The 24321-nt window shown below is 43.6% G+C and overlaps 1 protein-coding gene across 8 annotated transcripts in view; it reads left to right on the top strand.

Annotated features, from left to right (window-relative positions):
• sulf1 (sulfatase 1) overlaps window positions 1-24321 on the top strand; it is a 353304-nt gene that overhangs the window by 250294 nt on the left and 78689 nt on the right. For all 8 annotated transcript variants that reach the window (XM_068031966.1, XM_068031968.1, XM_068031974.1 and 5 more), the window contains one exon: window positions 10562-10691. In XM_068031966.1, the coding sequence (XP_067888067.1) occupies window positions 10562-10691 (130 nt within the window). The remainder of the gene's footprint in view (window positions 1-10561; window positions 10692-24321) is intronic.

Genomic DNA, 24321 nt, shown 5'->3' on the forward strand with positions numbered 1-24321 from the left:
CAGATACAACAAGTGATTCGGAAGGCAAATGGAATGTTGGTGTTTATTGCAATGGGAGTCGAGTATAAAAGTAGGGAAGTGTTACTACAGCTGTCCAGGACCTTGGACCACATCTGGAGTACTGTGTACAGTTTTGGTCTCCTTACTTAAGAAAGGATATAATTTCATTAGAAGCACTTCAGAGAAGGTTCACTCAACTGATTCCTGGGGTGAAGGGATTATTTTATGAGGAAAGGTTGAGCAGGTTGGGCCTGTACTCATTGGAGTTCAGAAGAATGAGAGGTGATCCCACTGAAACATGTAAGATCCTGAGGGGACTTGACAGGGTGGATGCTGAGACTCCCCTTGTGGTCTACGGGACACAATTTAAAAATTAGGGGTCTCCCAATTAAGATGGAGATAAGGAGAGTTTTTTTTTCTCTCAAAGGGTCGTTAGTCTGTGGAATTCTCTTCCCCAGAGAGCAGTGGAGGCTGAGTCATTGAATATATTCAAGGCTGATTTTGATAAATTGTTGAGTGACAAGGGAGCCTAGGGTTATCGGGGCAGACAGGAAAGTGGAGTTGAGGCCACAATGAGATCAGCCATGATCTTATCGAATGCCAGAGCAGACTCAAGAGGCCGAATGACCTACTCCTGTTCCTAATTCTTGTGTTCTTGATGGTGTTGACATCAGTGATGAACTTCTAACTGTAGAGGTGTTGCCTATTCCTCTGGATCCTGTGCTCCTGGGTAATTTCACCATCCATGCTGATAGCTTTATATGGATTAACTGGCTTAAATCTCACCTCCCTTTAGCTTCAGGAATATTGTATACTTAAATGGCATGTTCTTATCTGGCTGGTATAAGTCATACAATCTTAACTGTAATAACTTCTCTCTCTCTTGGTGATGTACTTACCTGTTTTACAGAAACACACATCTACATACATTACATAAAATGCTCCTACATCGTATACTACAAATTTGCAGATGACACAAAACTGGATGGGAGTGTGAGTTGTGAGGAGGATGCAAAGAGGCTTCAGGGTGATTTGGACAAGTTGAGTGAGTGGGCTAATGCATGGCAGATGCAGTACAATGTGGATAAATGTGAGGTTATCCACTTTGGTAGCAAAAACAGGAAGGCAGATTATTACCTGAATGGCTATAAACTGAGAGAGGGGAATATGCAGCGAGACCTGGGTGTTCTCGTACACCAGTCGCTGAAGGTAAGCATGCAGGTGCAACAGGCAGTAAAAAAAGGCAAATGGTATATTGGCCTTCATAGCGAGAGAATTCGAGTAACAGGAGCAGGGATGTCTATCTGCAATTGTACAGGACCTTGGTGAGGCCACACCTGGAATATTGTGTGCAGTTTTGGTCTCCTTATCTGAGGAAGGATGTTCTTGCTATAGAGGGAGTGCAGCGAAGGTTTACCAGACTGATTCCTGGGATGGCGGGACTGACGTATGAGGAGAGATTGAGTCGGTTAGGATTATATTCGCTGGAGTTCAGAAGAGTGAGGGGGGATCTCATAGAAACCTATAAAATTCTAACAGGACTTGACAGGGTAGATGCAGGAATGATGTTCCTGATGGTGGGGAGTCCAGAACCAGGGATCATAGTCTAAGGATACGGAGTAAACCTTTCCGGACTGAGATGAGGAGAAATTTCTTCACCCAGAGATTGGTGAGCCTGTGGAATTCGCTACCACAGAAAGCATTTGAGGCCAAAACATTGTATGTTTTCAAGAAGGAGTTAGATATAGCTCTTGAGTCTAAAGGGATCAAAGGGTATAGGGCGAAAGCGGGAACAGGTTACTGAGTTGGATGATCAGCCATGATCATAATGAATGGCAGAGCCGCCTCAAAGGGCCGAATGGCCTACTCTTGCTCCTATTTTCTATGTTTCTATGTTACTACAAGAACTAGAAATAAATTAAGGACTGAAGTATTGGGACTGAAATCTGAATATCAAACACACCATTTTAGATATCCTTAATTTCCAAAGAAACTCCTGAATTCTGTTGACTTATCTGACGAACACATCTGTTATTCAAGTTCACCCCATCTGGTGTCCATCATCTCACACAGTTGTTGGTACCTCTGATGACCTCCAAATCAATGAAGCACCAGCACTTTGACATGCCAGATTGCTTCTTTACTCCCTAGCTTCTTTAGTCCATTACTAACAAAGTGCTGGCACATATATTCAGATAAGGCAAGACATCTTTGTGTCTGCCTTCATGACCTATCTTCAGGATTGTAGTCTTAACAGCTTATTTTCTATTCCTGGCAAGGAATGTTGTGTTAGTCTAAGTCTTCATGGTTTAATTAACTTTGTCCCTTTTGTAGCACTCAGTTTGATTACTGACTCCATCTTGAGGACACAGTTCATGGGACATTTTTCCTACAAGGTCATGGAGCCAGTGGCCATTACCACTGCAGCAGGTCTCTCAGCTCTGCAGCTGCAGTCAACTTTTCTCCCTTGATATATGATTCACACCTATTCCAATGGGTGTTCCTGTGCCAGGGGACACTCAGGGCCTGCTAGTAACCTGCACCTAGAAGTACAGTTGGGTTCAGATCTCTTTTCCACCCAAATTGCTCTTGGATGGAGGGGCAAGAGAAAACTCAAGTCCTTAGTTTTTTCTGCCGCACTGATTTCTTTCACGGACAATGTGTTTTTTTTTCATGCAAAAAAAAATCCTTTTTATTTTAATCATAACGTCTTGGCAATATACATGAATTCTATGCAATCTTTGTTTTATACCAGGAATTGAATGCAGCTATTTAACATCAAATTGCCCACTCTCTCAGCCATGCTTGAATTGCTTTTAACAAAATCACCATGTAAAAAGGGAGCTTGATGGTTGCATATAAATCTTTTAACACCTCCACATGCCTCGTCATTAGCAAGATCATAAAAAGTGATAGTAAAAACAAAAATTGCTGGAAATATTCTGCAGCATCTGTGGAAAGAGAAGCAGAGTTAATATTTCAGGTCTGTGACCTTTCATCAGAAATCAGAACTCTGTTTCTTTCTCCCCAGATGCTGCCTGACCTGCTGAGTATTTCCAGCATTTTCTGTTTTCATTTCAGATTTCCAGCATCCGCAGTGTTTTGCTTTTGTAATAAAAAGTGATTACTGCTTAGCTCACTGGAGGCTATCAGTAGCTGTCATTAGGAATTCCCTTCACACACTGATTTGATTAAGTGCTCCATAATTTATTATTCCATTTTAATTCCTTGTCTGGTTAGCCAGCAACATAGGCACTGGCTGAGGAGGACCAGCAAAGGGAAACAAATTGGGACAAAAAGGTGACATCAATCAGAAGGTTAACAAAATAACAATTAATCTGAAACATCAAGCATTAGCCTTAATTTCCCTTTTAGAAAATTGGTGCCAAATAATTTTCATTAACTTTAACATCCTTTTTAAAATGAATTTATATAGTTTTTTTCCCTTCAGGAGTGGTGAGTGCTAATGGAGTTGGTAAAGTCAATTAATAAGTTGCTGAGGCACGATGGAAGTATACGGACAGGAAATCAGAATCAGCAGAATTTTTTTTTTTAGAGATACAGCACTGAAACAGGCCCTTCGGCCCACCGAGTCTGTGCCGACCATCAACCACCCATCTATACTAATCCTACACTAATCCCATATTCCTACCACATCCCCACCTGTCCCTATATTTCCCTACCACCTACCTATACTAGGGGCAGTTTATAATGGCCAATTAACCTAGCAACCTGCAAGTCTTTAGCATATGGGAGGAAACCGGAGCACCCGGAGGAAACCCACACAGACACAGGGAGAACTTGCAAACTCCACACAGGCAGTACCCAGAATTGAACCCGGGTCGCTGGAGCTGTGAGGCTGCGGTGCTAACCACTGCGCCACTGTGCCGCCCCTAATTGACTAATTGTTTCAGTGATGTGTTCCTTCAGCTGCCTGTGTTAATTCATTTCAGTCACATAGTAGAACTAGAACTCTATTAGAAGTCTTCTGCAGCTTTGGTGCGCTCTATACTCATTGTTTCATTACGAACACGCAGAAGACAAGAGAAATAACAGAGAAAGTATTAACATTAGTTAGGACTCTGTGTCTAAATATAAAAATGATGCTCTTAAATATTTATTGTAGTTTTGTTCTACTGCTGCTTATTATAATTCTATTTATTCTTTTGTTTAATTGTTTGCTTAATTAGAATGAACCGCCTTTAGTAATTAGGAAAACATACCGTGAGGTGTGAGAAATTGCTTTTTCTTAGCCAGCAGCAAATTTGAAACCATCCGTTTTATCCTACATATCAACTTTCCAGACTCCTGCCTCATCATTGAGCATTTTAGCAACCTCACAAATCAAAATATGCATCTAAAGGCCAAAGGCTTAATTGTGATCAGCTCTCGAGTTTCTGAAAGTTGACATATTCCACTAAGACTAACTGAGATACGCTATCTTAAAAGACAGCTGAACACTGATTCGCATCCTGCCCCAGGAAAGTAACACTAAGCGTTGGTCTCACCACTGTAATAGATATTGATTTTTTTCCCCCAGTCTCTGTAATTCCACATACTCTTCCTACCTGAAGACTGGAAGCTATCACTTGAAACTTGTGCCAATTATATTAACAAGGAGAAAGAATACATATATCTTACTGACAGAAAACTATCTTTACATCTGTGTACTTATATTAGTGAGACACGGGCAATGTGCATCCATCAGCTGGCATGTTTCTGACAGATGACTTTGAAAGTTAACTACATAATTTCAGCTTTGTAGACCTAGCTTTAGTTTCTCTGGGATTGGTTTTGAAAAGTATTGCTGCACCAACACAAGTGTGTCAGTACTTTAATCTAGAAATGAAGTACATTCACCAATTAAAAGAAACATATTTTTTCCCCATGGCTCCAGAAGGTAGGGTATTGTGCTGGGCTATAATTCAATAGATGACTTGGCCCTCCAGGGCTCCACCATTCTTGTGTGAGTGTGACCCGACACCATTGAACGGGTGGGCAGTGGGTGGAACAATTCCCCTGCTTGATAAACATTGTTCATAGTGGGGACTCAATAAAATAGACTTGGCAAACTGCCTGTGCCTTTGGAGCATCCAGTGATTAAGGCAGGGGGCAGGAAATCTGACAGTTCCTACGCAGAGCCGAGGCAGCAGTATTTAATTTCAGGGGAGGGGTTCAGAAAGGTGGGCAGCAGTCATAGGGAGGCTACGGAGGTTACAGAAGTGAGCAAGACCATTTTAGTGAGGTCAGGAGTAGTATTCAAAATCTTCCTGGACCTACATAAACTATTAAAAGAACTAAAAGCAAAATACTGCGGATGCTGGAAATCTGAAACAAAAACAAGAAATGCTGGATTCACTCAGCAGGTCTGGCAGCATCTGTGGAAAGAGAAGCAGAGTTAACGTTTCGGGTCAGTGACCCTTCTTCGGAACTTCCGAAGAAGGGTCACTGACCCGAAACGTTAACTCTGCTTCTCTTTCCACAGATGCTGCCAGACCTGCTGAGTGAATCCAGCATTTCTTGTTTTTGTATTAAAAGAACTTGCCTGGAGCATTTTCAAAGCAGCTTCAGTGATCGCTTCAGGGATTATTGCCTAGGCTGCTGTATGTTGAATTCCTCTAGGCAAGGCTTGCACAATGCATGCCACTTGTTGGAGCAGTAAAATTGCATCCAGATCCTATGTACATCATCATACCCCATTTAAATAAACTAATAAGCTCTTGCCTCTATCAAATGAGTGCACCGGATGACTATTTCTTGACCAATTCCGAATCTGCAGTGGCCCAGCCATCATTTGGAGTGAGGCAGTAAGTACCTGCACAGAGATTTTTGGTCTCACTACCGCCCCATTCTTGCCAAAAACAGTGCAGTAACGGGATCAAAATCAGCACTAGTGAGTGTTGTGAGGCTATTGGTCCAATACTATCCTCACTAATAGTTTCTCGTGTTACTTTCTCTATCCAATTTCACAGTGCTATGAATAGAAAAACAACACAATTAATGTTATTCATGTTTAGCGCTGGTTAATTGTTCATAACTGTCAAAGATCCTCACAGAATTCGTGCAAATTATGTATATGACTCAAAGAAGGTGGGAAATTTTGCACAAATCAATAAAAATTTTAAAAGAACTGACAAGGCAAACAGGATAACATTGTAATGAGACTGTGACTAATATATTGGGTTAAGTCCATTAAGAATAACATGTCTCTACAAATTCAAAAAAAATACCACTGACTCATTTTCTGGATAGAGGCTTTAATTCTGGCCTGGATCTCCGTACAGACCTCACAACTGTCACAGGGTCACCATTTACCTATGCTGACCCTCCATCTGATCCATTTGAAGACCAAGGGCCCTGGAACTGTACCAACCATGCCCTCCCAGACTTGGACACAAAGCCAGATTACCATGTTTGGGCAGACGAAGGCCACAGCACAAACAGACCTTACAGTAACTTCACCATTAGGCCAGAGGTAGCTTGTATCTGGGTCCCAATTTAATATCTGGTCCTTCTGGTTTAATCTTACCAAAATTACTGCAGAAGCACAGTAAACGAGCAGCAGATTCTCAAGCCCAGTGTTTGGAGTACAATAAGGGATAAAGTAAGAGGGAGCATTAAATAATTCCTCATTTTGTCTGCAGGAAATGATTCCATTCCTGAAAAAAAATAGAAACTGCTGGAAATCTTCAGCAGGTCTGACAGCATCTGTGGAGAGAGAATCAGAGTTAATGGGATGAATTTTCAAAACAGAGTTGGGAAACCAACATCCTGACCCCGTGCCTCAGTTGTATCGCTAACTCAACACGAGCTTTAAGTGTTAATGCCCCAATTGGGCAAAAGTCGAGCTTGGCGCCCAATTAGTGGCACTGAGCATCTGCAGGAGGCGGGAGCTGCCTGCAGAGCATGAGCAGCAAAGGCAGGCGGCAGTCATGATGGTGCCAGCCACTGCCTTACCAAACAGAGCAGGCAGCTCCTTGGAGGCCAGCAGAATAAGGAGGTGAGGCAGCGCTTCCAAAATAAATAAAATGTCCTTTGCTTGGCCCCACGCAAGATAACTGTGGGCCCAAAACATTTCATCTTCCAACAATAAAGTTTTCCCTCTGCCTGCTGTTAGTCTGACAGCTGTTCACTATTGTGCACCAGACTGATCAGACTCATAGAACCATAGAAAAGTTATGTCACAGAAGGAGGCCATTCAGCCTGTCATGTCTGCGCCGGCCAAAAAATCTAGCTGCCCAATCTAATCCCAGTTTCCAGCAGCTGGTCCATAGCCTTGCAGGTTACAGCGCTTCAGGTGCATGTCCAGGTACCTTTTAAATGAGTTGAGGATTTCTGCCTCCATCACCGTTCCTGGCAGTGAATTCCATGTCACCTCTAATCCTTCTACCAATAACCTTAAATCTGTGCCTCCTGGTAATTGACCTCTCTGCTAGGGAAAACAACTCTAGCCTATCTAATCTTTCCTCATAGCTACTACTTTCAAGCTCCGGCAACATTCTTGTAAATCTCCTCTGTACTCTCTCCAGAGCAATTATGTCCTTCCTGTAATGTGGTGACCAGAACTGTACGCTATACTCCAGCTGTAGCCTAACCAGCATTTTATACAGTTCCAGCATTACATCCCTGCTTTTGTATTCTATACCTCGGCCAATAGAGGAAAGCATTCCATATACCTTCTTCACCACTCTATATACCTGTCCTGCCACCTTCAGGGACCTGTGGACATGCACTCCAAGATCTCTCACTTCTTCTACCCCTCTCAGTATCCTCCTGATTATGGTGTATTCCCTCGCTTTGTTTGCCCTCCCCAAATGCATTACTTCACACTTCTCCGGATTGAATTCCATTTGCCACTTTTCCATTCACTCAACCAAACCATTGATATCATTCTGTACTCTACGGCTACCCTCTTCACTATCAACTACACAGCTAATTTTTGTGTCATCTGAAAATTTCCCAATCATGCCTCCCACATTTAAGTCCAAATCATTAATATATACCACAAACAGCAAGGGACCCAACACTGAGCCCTGTGGAACACCAGTGGAAACCACTTTCCATTCGCAAAAACATCCATCAACTACTACCCTTTGTTTCCTGTCACTGAGCTAATTTTGGATCCATCCTGACACATTCCCCTGTATCTGATGGGCTTTCGTTTTTCTGACCAGTCTGCCATGCGGGACCTTGTTAAATGCCTTACTAAAATCCATGTAGACCACATCTACTACATTACCCTCATCAATCCTCCTTGTTAGTTCCTCAAAAAATTCAGTCAAGTTAATAAGACATGACCTTCCCTTAACAAATCCATGCTGACTATCCCTGATTAATGTGTGCTTTGCTAAGTGGCAGTTTATCCTGTCTCTCAGAATTGATTCAATAATTTCCCCACCACCGAGATCAGACTGACTGGCCTATTATTCTTTGGCCTATCCCTAGCACCCTTTTTAAACAATGGTATAACGTTTGGAGACCTCCAATCTTCTGGCACCTTGCCCGTTTCCAAATTACAGTGCGGATCCGCCTGCCCATTAACAAGCTCCTCGATGAGCTGAATGGGCCTTTAATTGGAGGCGAGAAGCTTCCCCGTCCCCTCCCCTTGCCCTCACATTGAAAATTGCAGACTGTCCTGGAAGTATCAGGTTTCTGAGGTGACCTTCGGGACCACAACTTTTAAATTGCGTCCGCACCTGGTCCCGAACCTGCTGGCATTTGAAAATCTGGCCCAATGTTTCAGGTCAATTACCTTTCATTAGAACTGAAGAAAGTTAGCGATGTAACAGGTTTGAAGCAAGTACTGAGGCAGGGAAAGGGGGTGGGGGGGTGGGTAGAACAACAGGGAAGGTCTGTGATAGGATGAAAGGCAGAAGAGATTAAATGACAGGAGGGATGGTGCAAGGCAAAAGGAGGTGGTAGTGGGATAAGTAGAGAAAAAGATGGGTCTAGATGGGATGTAAATGGAATTAGCAGAATCATCATCGACAGTTGGCATTCAAAGAAAATGGGGCAGAGGTTATGATCCCTGAAACTCAATGTTGATTCTGGAAGGCTGTAAAGTGCCTAAGTGAAAGCTGAGGTGCTATTGAGTTTCATTGGAACAGTGTAGGAGGCTGATGAAAGAGAGGTCAGAATGGGAGTGTGAGGGAGAATTAAAATGACACCAACTAGAAGCTTGGGGCCACACTTATTTATTTTTTTTTTATTTAGAGATACAGCACTGAAACAGGCCCTTCGCCCCACCGAGTCTGTGCCGACCAACAACCACCCATTTATACTAACCCTACAGTAATCCCATATTCCCTACCACCTACCTACACTAGGTGCAATTTACAATGGCTAATTTACCTATCACCTGCAAGTCTTTGGCGGTGGGAGGAAACCGGAGCACCCGGCGAAAACCCATACGGTCACAAGGAGAACTTGCAAACTCCACACAGGCAATACCCAGAATTGAACCCGGGTCCCTGGAGCTGTGAGGCTAACCACTGCGCCACTGTGCCACTTGCAAACTGAATGGCAGTGTTCTGCAAACCTGCCACCCAACCTGCATTTTGTTTCTCCAATTTAGAGGAGACCATATTGTGAGCAGCGAATATAGTATACAAAATTAAAAGAAGTGCAAGTAAATCACTTTCATCTGGCAGGAAAGTTTGGGGCCCTGGATAGCAGGAGGGAGGAGGTAAAGAAACAGTTGTTGCATCTCCTGTGCTTTCATGGAAAGGTGTCGTGGGAAGGGGACAGGGTGTTGGGGGTGATAGAAAAGTGGGCAGTGTGTTGCAGAGGGGAAGGTCCCTTTGGAATGCTGAAAGAGGAGGGGAGGGGAAGATGTGTTTGGTGGTGGCATCGCGCTGGAGGTGGTGGAAACGGCAGAGGCTGATCGATTGAATGTGGAGGCTGCTGGGGTAGAAGAGGACAAGGTGAACCCTATCCTGATTCCGGGAGGGAAGAGAAAGGATGAGAGCAGACATGCGAGAAATGGAACTGACACAGTCGAGGGCCCTGCCAACCACAGTTGGGGACAATCCTTGGCTGAGGAAAAAGGAAGGCACATCAGAAGCACTGGTATTGGAAGTGGCATCATCAGAACAATTGTGACTAAGAAACTGGGAGAACTGAATAGAGTCCTTATGGAAAGTGGGAGGAGATAGGAGGAAATATATTCAAGTTATGTGTTTGGTGGTGGCATCATGTTGGAGGTGGTGGAAATGGCAGATGATGAGCTGTTGAATGTGCAGACTGGTGGGTGGCAGTTCACTTTCTGACCTGGATTATGTGTTGGAGTAAATATAGCAGTGAGTGATTTTATTAACAGTACACATTAGAATTTGTAGCAGTCAATACACTGAAGAGGGGTAAAAGTTGCTGTGATATTTATTGCTAAATGCTCCTTTGCAAGCAAACATAGCACAGCTTTTGAAGAAACCTCACAACTCTGAAAACAAGCAGTTGAAAGCACACTGCACTATTGTAACTGAACAGTGCTCAGAGTAAGGCGTATTGAAAGCCACATATTCCTCCAATTTACTAAAAAATGTTGTTGCTCCTTTTTTTCCAGCAAACTGCTCCGTAAGAAGGAAGAAGGAGCTGGTGATGCTCAACAAACCAATTACCTACCTAAATATGAAAGGGTAAAAGAAGTGTGCCAACAGGCAAAGTACCAGACAGCCTGTGAACAACCTGGGCAGGTAAATGAGCACAACTAAGCTTAACCATAAATTAGGTATTTTTTTCCACATGGGGTTCTAATGCTATTGCTTAATACTGGCAACAAACTAAATGTATTAAGTTGCTTTGGAGACCCAAAACATAACAGGATATCAGCAGCAATGGTTCAATTCAGTTTGTTGGCCTCTTTTGAAGCTGCACTGTTTTATGCCAGTTGCTCGATGATTACAAGAATTGCACAGCTACAGCCCGTTGTTTGTCAATTTGTCAAAGCTTGAAGTTGTTTAACACAAAAGAATTAACTACAAAGGACAGGATGTAAACTTAATTATAGCTGCAATTACACTGTGCTATCGCCACCAATCCCCGAAGCACAGATGTTGCACAGCCAGCTGCAAGCTGAACGTAAAACAGTCATGACTCTCAAGGGCCAACACCTTTGAAGACTTGCTGTAAAAATTATTCCACATCCAAAAATATAATTGTGTTGTATTCTTTGAGAATGATTCCTATGAAGGGATTTTGTTTATCCCATGATAAACTTGAGCATGTAATCCAGGTTGAGACTTCAGTGCAATATTGTGGGAGGGCTTCATTTTTTTTCCCCAGATGAGGTGTAAAACCAAGGCCCTGCACTCTGTCAACTGAGGTGGACATCAAGGGCTGAACTTACTGTTCTTGTCGCAGGTCCTGGCGGTGAACCCGGAAGCGGGTGCAGTTGCCACCTGTGACGCGTGCAGCCAGCCGACCTTGATTATGCGGTGGGCGTCCACTTTACATAATGGAGGCACAGGGCTCATCATATTGCACAACAGAGGTGAGCTCCAAGGTGCTGATTGCAGCGCACATGAGATATAGCTCACCAAACTCTTGCACCCAATATAATGTCTACCCGTGCAGAATGATCCCGTACAATGACAACACGACCCTTGCATCCATTGCTATGCCCACCCGTGCAGAGTGCACAGCACTGCATGTCAACAATGGCCTCCGCTCCCTCCTCTCCACCTGTCCACTACTCTCCCTCTTGGTGCTGCCACCTTTCAAAGGCCAGGGATCCAAAGGCACATAAGGGATGCCCGTCGTCAACTTAATTCTCAGCCCACCATTGAATTAGTATCAATTGCATGCAAATATATTATAGCTATCTGTTCTACAATTTAAATTTCACCCCCATCGCATCGGGACGGTGACCCCTCCGCTGACTAAATCTGGAACCAACATCATGACGCCAGAGTTTTGGGTGGAAACATCCGATGCTATTCTCCAGTGCCCATGCCTCCATTCCTGCTCTCAACGGCCTCACTAAATTCAGCCGCAAGATTCTGTGGCACTTATTAAATAAAAACAGGGAGTTCTCCCAGTGCCTGGGCCAACATTCCTCCTTCAACTGACCCATACATACATTCAACACACACACACATTCTGTTTTCTTTCTGTCCCTTTAATTGTCCTGCTAGTCCTCCTCCTGCCAAGCTACCCACATTCGAAGTATTAAACAGGCCTAATCTGATTGTTCAACTCAACACCACCTCCTTCAACAACCGGGTTGTTAATTCTCTTACAAACAATTTCAATTTCACTGTCAGAAAACTCAATCTGGGCTCAGTTCAGATACATCTAGAGCTCAGCATGGTGCTTATCATTTGAACATGAATTGAAGATATAAAGGATAATATATTTGGTGTAAATTCTTTGAACTGAATGTGCTGTTCTAAGCTATGTAGATGTCAGATTTTAATATGTCCAGAATAATGGACCATTTATTTCAAGAATTCAGAACTGTCATAATTTAGTTCTGTTGATGTATTTGTAGAGATATATCCAGTCCTTTTAATCTTTGGTCCAGTTGTTTCTCACACTCTATTTAAACAAGGCTTATCCTTTGATTGACAAAAAATATTAGAATACCTGCCAATGTTGTTTGACTTATGCTTTTCTACCCAGTCTACCAATGACCCTGTCCTTTCCCATACTTTATTGAATTTTTCTTTTTCATTTATTCACTTGCCTATTAAAAGTTTTCCATGACTGTTTCTGGTAGGGCATTCCATGGCCAGGATTTTGTGTAGGAGGTGGGTCTCCTGAAACCGGGCCGAAAAGTCGGGCAGAACCCTGCCTCTGCATTTTTTCAGACCCCCGGAGCGATCCTCCGGTTTACTGGGACAAAGTTTAAAGACTTTATCGGGACAGGGATCCCGCCTTCAAGAGCTGCCAGCCAATCACAGGGCCGGCAGCTCAGCACTATCAGCAGCGCCACTGGGAGCAGTGGCCACTGCCGATACTGCAGAGGCCTCAGACTGAGGCCCAGCACTGGAACCCCAGAGAAGAGGTAGGTGAGGCGGGGTCGCCAGGGGCGGTCTGGAAGGCAACGGTGAGGTGGGGGTGGTGGAGATGGGGTGGATGGGCATTTGGTCCAGTGGGAGGGGGTTCCCAGAGACAGAATTGGTTCCCGATGGAGGTCCTCCGTGGGCCACAAATTGCCCATGAAGGAGGGACCCCCCCCCCCCCCACAAGCCCGCAGACAGGGGGCCTCATTTTCAAGGTGTCCTCCCCGCTCGCTGGATGCACCCCCTGTCACAAAACCCGCCATTGGGATGGGCACCAAATCCAGCCCCGTGTCTTAACAAGCCGTTGTATGAATCATATTATTTGTATGCATTCTAGTTCATGACTTGTCAACCATTGGGAATAGTTTTTCTCCATTTGCCACATAATTTTAAACACCTTTTAGATTTTCTCTTATATTTCTCTGTTTGAATGAAAAGAGACCCCATGTTCTCGAGCCTCTCCTCACAACTAAAGCCTTGGATCCTGGTATTGTCATAGTGAATCTCTTCTGTTCTCCCTTCATGACCTTGACTTCTTTCCCAAAGTAAGACTTCCAAAGCTGAGCATGATATTCTAGCTGCGGCCTTAGTAATGATTTCTAATGGTTAGCATTATCTCTTTGCTTTTGGATCCTCACCAAAATTGGCAGTAATCACCTTCCCCTTTTGTTCTTTTTCCACCCTCCCCATTTAATTTGCTTAAAATCTATTACATTTCTGACTTTTCCCTGTTCTGATGAAAGATCATTAACCAGAAGTGGAGATGTTTTTTCTGATTATTGCACAGTGTTCAGTACCATGCACAACTCCTTAGATACTGAAACAAACTGTGCCCACATGCAGTAAGACCTGGACAACATTCACTTGGGCTGATAAGTGGCAAGTAATATTTGTGCCACACAGGTGCCAGGCAATGACCATCTCCAACATTAGAGAATGTAACCATCTCCCCTTGACATTTAACGACATTAAAATCGCTGAATCCCCCATCATCAACATGCTGGTGGTTACCATTGACCAGAAAGTTAACTGTACCAGCCATATAAACACTATGGCTACAAGAGTAGATCAGAGACTGGGAACACGGTGGTGAGTGACACACCTCCTTACTCCCCAAAGCCTATCCACCATCTTTATGGAACAAGTCAGAATACTGAGGGAGGCAAGGGAAGAAATTGCTGGGGCCTTGACAGAAATCTTTGCATCCTCATTGGCTACAGGTGAGGTCCCAGAGGACTGGAGAGTAGCCAATGTTGTTCCTTTGTTTAAGAAAGGTAGCAAGAATAATCCAGGAAATTATAGGCCGGTGAGCCTTACGTCAGTGGTAGGGAAATTATTAGAGAGGATTCTTCGGGACAGGATTTACTCCCATTTGGAAACAAATGGACTTATTAGCGAGAGGCAGCATGGTTTTGTGAAGGAGAGGTCGTGTTTCACTAATTTGATTGAGTTTTTTGAGGAAGTGACAAAGATGATTGATGAAGGAAGGGCAGTGGATGTTATCTATATGGACTTCAGTAAAGCCTTTGACAAGGTCCCTCATGGCAGACTGATACAAAAGGTGAAGTCACATGGGATCAGAGGGGAGCTGGCAAGATGGATACAGAACTGGCTCGGTCATAGAAGACAGAGGGTAGCAGTGGAAGGGTGCTTTTCTGAATGGAGGGATGTGACTAGTGGTGTTCCACAGGGATCAGTGCTGGGACCTTTGCTGTTTGTAGTATATATAAATGATTTGGAGGAAAATGTAGCTGGTCTGATTAGTAAGTTTGCGGACGACACAAAGGTTGGTGGAGTTGCGGACAGTGATGAGGATTGTCAGAGGATACAGCAGGATATAGATCGGTTGGAGACTTGGGCGGAGAAATGGCAGATGGAGTTTAATTCGGACAAATGTGAGGTAATGCATTTTGGAAGGTCTAATGCAGGTGGGAAGTATACAGTAAATGGCAGAACCCTTAGGAGTATTGACAGGCATAGAGATCTGGGCGTACAGGTCCACAGGTCACTGAAAGTGGCAACGCAGGTGGATAAGGTAGTCAAGAAGGCATACGGCATGCTTTCCTTCATCGGTCGGGGCATAGAGTATAAAAATAGGCAAGTCATGCTGCAGCTGTACAGAACTTTAGTTAGGCCACACTTAGAATATTGCGTGCAATTCTGGTCGCCACACTACCAGAAGAATGTGGAGGCTTTGGAGAGCGTACAGAAGAGGTTTAACAGGATGTTGCCTGGTCTGGAGGGCATTAGCTATGAGGAGAGGTTGGATAAACTCGGATTGTTTTCACTGGAACGACGGAGGTGGAGGGGTGACATGATAGAGGTTTACAAAGTTATAAGTGGCATGGACAGAGTGGATTGTCAGAAGCTTTTTCCCAGGGTGAAAGAGTCAGTTACTAGGGGACATAGGTTTAAGGTGAGAGGGGCAAAGTTTAGAGGGGATGTGCTTGGCAAGTTCTTTACACAGAGGGTGGTGAGTGCCTGGAACTTGTTGCCGAGGGAGGTGGTGGAAGCAGGTACCATAGAGACGTTTAAGAGGCATCTTGACAAATACATGAATAGGATGGGAATAGAGGGATACGGACCCCGGAAGTGCAGAAGGTTTTAGTTTAGGCAGGCATCAAGATCGGCGCAGGCTTGGAGGACCGAATGGCCTGTTCCTGTGCTGTACTGTTCTTTGTTCTTTGTATTGGAATACTCCCCATCTGCCTGTTTGAGTACAGCTCCAACAACACACAAAAAGCTCAACACCATCCAGGACAAAGCAGCCTGCTTGATAGACACCCCATCCAGAACCTTAAACATTAACTCCCTCCACCACAGGCACACAATGGCAACAGTGTGTACCATCTGCAAGATGCACTGCAGCAATTTGCCAAGGCTCGTTCAACAGCATCTTCCGAACTCGCAACCTCTACCACCTAGAAGAACAAGGGCAGCAGATACATGGGAAGACCACCACCTGCAAATTCCTCTCCAAGTCACTCACCATCCTGACTTGGAATTGTATCGCTGTTCTTTCACTGTCACTTGGACAAAATCCTGGAACTCCCTTCCTAACAGCACTGTGGGTGTATCTACACCACATGGACTGCAGTCATTCAAGAAGGCGGCTCACCAGTATCTTCTCAAGGGCAGTTACGGATGGACAATAAATGCTTTCCTTGCCAGCACTGCCCACATCCCACGAACAAATAAAAACAATATCCAAATTGTGGTCCTATAACATACAGTGGACCTGCATGTGTTCTTATGTTGCATATGTTGTAGAAGCCCCTAGAGAATGGGCTATTTTAGATGTTGTATTGTGCAATGAGAAAGGGCTAATTAATAATGTCACTGTAAAAAAGCCTTTAAGGAAGAGTGACCATAATATGATAGAATTTTACTTTAAGTTTGCAAGTGATGTATTTCAATCCAAAACTAAGGTTTTAAATCTAAACAAAGGAAGCTATGAAGATATAAGGGGCAAATTTGCTGTGGTAGATTGGAAAACTACATTAGAAGATATGATGGTAGACTGGTAATGGCCAGCATTTAAAGAATTAATACATGGTTTGCAACAAATTGACATTCCTTTGAGGCACAAAACCCCAGCAGGAAATATTATCCAACCATGGCTAACAAGAGAAGTTAAAGATCTTATGGGATCAAAGGAAGAGGCTTCTAAAGTTGCCCAAAAAAAGTAGTAAGCCTGAGGATTGGGAGCATTTCAGAATTCAGCAAAGGAGAACCAAGAAACTGATAAAGAAAGAGAAAATAGAATATGAAAGTAAACTAGCAAGAAACATAAAAATGGACTGCAAAAGCTTCTATAGGTATGTAAAAAGGAAAAGATTAGCAAAGACAAATATGGGTCCATTACAAGCAGAGACAGGGGAATAAGGAAATGGCAGAGAAACTAAATAAATACTTTGTGTCTGTCTTCACAGAGGAAGATACAAAAAACTTCCCCAAGGAACTGGCGAGAATGAGGAACTGAAAGAAATTAGTATTAGTAAAAAAAAGTAGTGCTGGAGAAATTAATGGGACTGAAAGTTGATAAATCCCCTGGACCTAATGATCTACATCCCAGAGTGTTGAAAGAGATAGCTATAGAGATAGTGGATGCGTTGGTGATCATCTTCCAAAATTCTGTAGATTCTGGAGTGATTCCTAAAAATTGGAAGGTAGCAAATGTAACCCCACTATTTAAGAAAGGAGGCAGAGAAAAAAATGGGGAAACACAGACCTGTTGGCCTGACATCAGTAGGAGGGAAAATGTTAGAATCTGTAATAAAGGATGTGATAACTGGACACTTAGAAAATAATGGTAGGATTGGGCAGAGTCAACGTGGATTTATGAAAGGGAAATCATGTTTGACAAATCTGTTCGAGTTTTTTGGAGATGTAACTAGCAAAATAGATAAGGAGGAACCAGTAGATGTGGTGTATTTGGACTTTCAGAAGGCTTTCGATAAGGTCCCACACAAGAAGTTAGCAAAATTAGAGCACATGGGATTGGGGGTAATATACTGGCGTGGATTGAGAATTAGTTAATGAACAGAAAACAGAGTAGGAATAAATAGGTCATTCTCAGGTTGGCAGGTTGTGACGAGTGGGGCTTGGGATCAGTGCTTGGGCTCCAACTATTTACAATCTATATCAATGATTTGGATGTGGGGACCAAATATAATATTTCCAAGTTTGCAGATGATGCAAAACTAGGTGGGAACATGAGTTGTGAGGAGGATGCAAAGAGTCTTCAAGGGGATTTAGACAGGCTAGGTGAGTGGGCAAGAACATGGCAGATGAAATATAATGTGGAAAATTGTGAAGTTATCCACGTTGGTAGGAAAAACAGAAATGCAGAGTATTTCTTAAATGATGTGATATTGGGAAACGTTGATGTCCAAAGGGACCTGGGTGTCCTTGTTCATAAGTCACTGAAAGCTAACAGGCAGGTGCAGCAAGCAATTAGGAAGGAAAATGGTATGTTGGCCTTTATTGCAAGAGAATTTGAGTACAGGAGTAAAGAAGTCTTGCTGCAATTGTATAGACCCTTGGTGAGACCTCACCTGGAGTATTGTGTACGGTTTTGGTCTCCTTACCTAAGGAAGGATATACTTGCCATAGAGGGAGTGCAACAAAGTTTCACCAGACTGATTCCTGGGTTAGTGAGATTGTCCTATGAGGAGAGATTGAGGAGACAGGGCCTGTATTCCCTAGAGTTTAGAAGAATGAGAGGTGATCTCATTGAAGCATACAAAATTCTTACAGGGCCTGACGGGTTTGATGCAGGAAGGATGTTTCCCCTGGCTGGGGGATCTAGAAGCAGGGGACACAGACTCAGAATAAGTGGTAGGCCATTTAGGACTGAGATGAGGAGGAATTTCTTCACTCAGAGGGTGGTGAATCTTTGGAATTCTCTCCCTAGAGAGCTGGGGAGTCTCAGTCACTGAGCATGTTCAGGACAGAGATTGATAGATTTCTAGATATGAAAGATATCAAGGGATATGGAGATAGTGCCAGAAAATGGCATTGAGGTAGAAGGTCAACCATGATCTAGTTGAATGGCGGACCAGGCTCGAGGGGCCGCATGGCCTACTCTTGCTCCTACTTCCCATGTTCCTAGTTTCCTAGGCTCCTGTTCTTTCTTTGTCATTTCCATCGTTCTTTTCCCAGTCTATCTTTGGATAGTTAAGCTCACCCATTATTTAAGATGCTGTTGTTCATTGATTTTTTTTTCTGCCATTTGTCTACCAATGTCTTCCTCTTTTGCATTGGTCAGGGATATATAATATACTTCCAATAGAGTAACAGTTATATTCTATTCTCTAACTTTAACCAAGTAGATTCAGTTTTTATATCATGCCCTATAGCAGTCCTATGCTCTAGTCCGCTAATGGAAACTTTGATTAATATGGCCACCTTCCCTCACCGTCTATTTTCCTACTACATAGAAACATAGAAAATAGGAGCAGGAGTAGGCCATTTGGTCCTTCGAGCCTGCTCCACCATTCATTATGATCATGGCTGATCATCCAACTCAGTAGCCTGTTCCCGCTTTCTCCCCATACCCTTTGATCCTGTTAGACCCAAGAGCTATATCTAACTCCTTCTTGAAAACGTACAATATTTTGGCCTCAACTGCTTTCTGTGGTAGCAAATTCCACAAGCTCACCACTCTCTGGGTGAAGAAATTCCTCCTCATCTCAGTCCTGAAAGGTTTACCATCCTTCCTGCATCTACCCTGTCAAGTCCTGTTAGAATTTTATGGGTTTCTATGAGATCCCCCCTCACTCCTCTGAACTCCAGCGACTATAATCCTAACCGACTCAATCTCTCCTCATACGCCAGTCCCACCATCCCAGGAATCAGTCTGGTAAACCTTCGCTGCACTCCCTCTATAGCAAGAACATCCTTCCTCAGATAAGGAGACCAAAACTGCACACAATATTCGAGATGTGGCCTCACCAAGGCCCTGTATAATTGCAGCAAGACATCCCTGCTCCTGTACTCGAATCCTGTCGCTATGAAGGTCAACATACAACTTACCTTTTTTACCGCCTGTTGGACCTGCATGCTTACCTTCAGCGACTGGTGTATGAGAACACACAGGTCTCGCTGCATACTCCCCTCTCTCAGTTTATAGCCGTTCATATAATAATCTACCTTCCTGTTTTTGCTACCAAAGTGGATAACCTCACATTTATCCACATTGCACTGCATCTGCCATGCATTAGACCACTCACTCAACTTGTCCAAATCACCCTGAAGCCTCTCTGCATCCTCCTCACAACTCACCCTCCCACCCAGTTTTGTGTCATCTGCAAATTTGGAGATATTAACTTTAGTTCCCTCTTCTAAATAATTAATGTATATTGTGAATAGCTGGGGTCCTAGCACTGATCCCTGCGGTACCCCACTAGTTACTGCCTGCCATTTGGAAAAAGACCCATTTATCCCTACTCTTTGTTTCCTGTCCTCCAGCCAATTTTCTATCCATCGCAATACACTACCCCTAATCCCATGCGCTTTAATTTTACATGCTAATCTCTTAGGTGGGACTTTGTCAAAAGTCTTCTGAAAGTCCAAATAAACCACATCCACTGGCTCCCCCTCATCAACTCTACTAGTTATATCCTCGAAGAATTCTAGTACATTTGTCAAGCATGATTTCCCTTTCGTAAATCCATGCTGACTCTGCCCGATTCTACCACTGTTCTCGAAGTGCTCTGCTATAAAATCTTTAATAGTGGACTCTAGAATTTTCCCCACTACCGACGTCTGGCTGACTGGTCCATAATTCCCTGCTTTCTCTCTACCTCCCTTTTTAAATGGAGGGGTTACATTTGCTACCCTCCAATCTGTAGAAACTGTTCCAGAGTCTATAGAATCTTGGAAGATGACCACCAATGCATCCACTATTTCTCGGGCCGCTTCCTTAAGTACTCTGGGATGCATACCATCAGGCCCTGGGGATTTATCGGCCTTCAATCCCATCAATTTCCCCAACACCATTCCTCTACTAATACTGATTTCCTTCAGTCCTCTCTCTCACTAAACCCTGTGTTCCCCAACATTTCTGGTATGATATTTGTGTCCTCCTTTGTGAAGACAGAACCAAAGTATGCATTTAGTTGGTCAGCCATTTCTTTATTCCCCATAATAAATTTCCCTGTATCTGACTGTAAGGGACCTACATTTGTCTTGAATCTCTCCCGAATGTTTTGTAACTAGAATGTTCACCTCTCGGCTCTGCTCCAGTCTAAACCATATCTCTATTAGAATTATTATATAACCCTGCCCCCAGCAATTGATACCTCTAACTCACCAATTGTAGTGTCAATATTATGTGCATTCATCTGCATGCAACTCAAAGCTCCCATCTCTGGCAATCTTACTTTTTTGACCACCCAACTTCCCTTCCTGGCCCCCATGTTAGCTGATGTTATTAATGGTTCTCTCTCATCAGTTACTGTCCCCTTCTCCTTCTAATGTGCCATCATCACCCCTCTTCGCAAAAAAAAACAAACCTTGACACCTCTAGTGTTACAAACTACCGCTGCATCTCTCCCTTTGCTCACCAAAGACTTTGAATGTGTTGTTGCCTCCATAATCTGTGCCCATCTTTCCTGGATCACCATTTTTGAATACCTCCAATTGGGTTTCTGTCCCTGCTACAGTACAGAAATGGCTCCCCTCCTATTTCCTATTTACATGATGCCCCTCAGTGATATCATCTGAAAACACAATGTCAGTTTCCACATGTACACTGACGACACCCAGCTCTACCTCACCACCACCTCTCTCAACTCCTCCACTGTTGCTAAATTATCAGACTGCTTATCTGACATCCAGTACTGGATGAACAGAAATTTCCTCCCGGGCAGACTAAAGCCATTGTATTCAGTTCCCGCTCCAAACTCCACTCCTTAGCGACCTACTCTATTCCTCTCCCTGGCAACAGTCAGAGACTAAACCAGTCTGTTTGTAACTTTGGCGTCGCATTTGTCCGAGATGAGCTTCTGACCACATATTCATGCCATCACTGAGGCCAGCTATTTCCGCCTCCATAACATCGCCCGACTTTGACCCTGCTGCTGAAACCTTCATTCATACCTTTGTTACCTCTAGACTTCTCTATTTCAACACACTGCTGACTGGTCTCCCACATTCTACCCTCTGTAAACACAAAACCATCCAAAACTCTGCTGCCCATGTCCTGTTCTCCTATTACCCTTTTGCTCACTGACCTACATTGGCTCCTGGTCAAGCAACATCTTGATTTTAAAATTCTCATCCTTGTTTTCAAATCCCTCCATGGCCTCGTCCTTCCCTACCTCTGTAATCTCCTCCAGCCCCACAACCCTCCGAGAGATCTGCACTCATAGAATTCTGGCCTCTGCAGCTTACCTGATTTTAATCACTCCACTGTTGGTGGCTGTCCCATTGAGAACACTAGCCTTGTTCAGATGAAGTCCATCCATCCTAGACTGCTGCTGCCCCAGAATTGGTCCCATTGTCTCTGAATTATGAACCCATCCTTACCCCATCTTTCCAAACATTCATTTAACTCCCTTGTCTTACTATTCCTATACTGACAAGGGCTAGCACCTAGGAGTAATCTGATATTATTGGCTCCCACATGCTGCTCTTCAATCGATCTGCAAATTGCTGAAATTCCCTCTGCAGGATCTCAATTTTGTTTCTTGCCACATCATAGGTTCCATCATGAACCACAAATTCTTTTGTTTCTCTTCCAACTCCATAATTTTGTGCACTCACTCCTTTCTTCGCACCCTATGTTCTGATAGTCCATTGATGTTCCTCCTGACCCCACATAACCTCTAAAACAACTTGTACAGGTTTTCTCTGGTTGGCTTGCAGCAGTCCCTTTAAGGATGGCTGGTTAGGTCATTCGATGTCTGCTATCAATGGGTGGATTGTGCGCAGTGCATATTGAAAGTAGTCTCGCACCTGAAACAGGCAGACACCTGTACTTCCCACGTAAGGGACCCATTGAAAATGGTGGCAGCCTTAACTGAAACAGGAATCGGTCGGCAACTAGTGCACTGCAATCACACTTAAAGTAACTATTCTTTACGGCTGGGTAAAGGCAATGGAAATCAGCCCCATACTGTCAATTTTGCACGTCTGCAAATCGGAGGTTGAAATACAAGTGTTCCTGGCTTTAATAACCACCTTATATCAGTTTCAATAATAAATTTACAGTTCAGAAGTCATAGCCTATGTTAGGAGGTTCCCAGTTCACAGAGACCAACATAAATCAACCCCAAAGGTAGTCAAATTCTGTTGTAATCTAGTAAAACAAGTGATAATGCCTGACTGAAAGCACTTTTTTTGCACCAATCCACAATAGCCTACTTTATTACATTCCTTTCCATGACCTACAAGCACCCATGTGTTTAACTGTAAAAACTGCCTGAATACTTCCATTATAAAAGGATTATCCCCAAAGTATTGCTCTGCTGTGGTTCTCTGTAGCACTGTAATGTTGTACTCAACTCTGTGCAAGTCCTTGTGTCACAGGATTGATATATGCTGTTTGCAATACTTTAGTTCCCTTTGTTCACCCTGGAAAAATAATGTTCACGTAAGAAACTTCTTTATATAGAAATTGATGAGAAAGACATGCACAGAACCATTTCCCCTATCTTTTATATTTTTCCTTTGCAATGAATACCTGGCACAACTCCCTAACTTTTGCACTGAGATTGCATTTTTTGCCTTCAAAGTCTATTGTGAATGGGTGTGAGGGAATCGCAATGTGAAAAAGTCCATTATTACGGCATTATAGACCCGTTGTGCAGGACATCAGCAGAACAAGAATAGATGAAAAATGAGAGCATATGAAAAGGAATTGTTCCAGTACCAACTTTCATGGGAGTTAAGGAGACCATAAGCAAGTGAAGGTTAAGTTAGTGATGAAGATTAGTTTGGGTATGCTCCGAATGCAGTAAACAATGGTTAAAAGATGAGAAAAGGCATTCCAGTGAAAGGAGCATGCAGCTAAGCTATACTGGTTGTATACACCAATATGCAAGCTTTGGCACACCTACCCGCCAGTGACCAATGACTTCTGCAGGTTCCAGGTTCCAGATCAGCCGCCAGTTATACAAACCTCCTGGTTTTCACAACGTCAGATTTATGGTTAGTCAGTAAGCTAAAAATCTATCATAGAAAGGGTTAATTCTGAGAATTATTGAGTTAAACCATGACTACAGAACAATGGGGCAAAGGTACCAACTGGTAAAAGGCAAGCTCAGGACTGGTGTCGAGAATCGTTTCTACGCACAAGGTGATCAACACCTGGAATGCTCTTGGATACCAGCGCCCCTCCAGATCCTTCTTCCCCTTCACTTTGCTCTGACTCACCTCTTGCTGCATTTCCTCTCCTTTCTGTACCCAAACAACTAGTCCTCAGCAATGGTCTCAGCTTCATCCACTTACGCCCTCATCTCAATGAATTTCAAGCTTGGCATGGCATTGAGCTCTTCTTCTGTCATTTCCGTCTCTGCACCACTTCTTTGGCCAGGAGTCTTCCCCTTTGTCCCATCTTCAGAATTCTATTTCCAACTGGACACCTCCCTCGGGCCTCTTACCCTCTCCAGATCTTTTCATTGAGAAGTTCCAATGTGACAGCAGCCATCTCAATTTCTCTGCTCCTCTCACTCACTCTAACCAGCCTCCCTCTAAACTGATGCACTCCGTCCTCTCAGGTCCAACCCTAACATTGTCCTTAAACCTGCTGATGAGGGTGGTGCTAGCGCAGGCTGAATGCCAGCTCGGTAACATCTCCTCTTACCACCCTCTA

This window comes from Heterodontus francisci, chromosome 5 (assembly GCF_036365525.1).
Source record: "Heterodontus francisci isolate sHetFra1 chromosome 5, sHetFra1.hap1, whole genome shotgun sequence".
NCBI lineage: Eukaryota > Metazoa > Chordata > Chondrichthyes > Heterodontiformes > Heterodontidae > Heterodontus > Heterodontus francisci.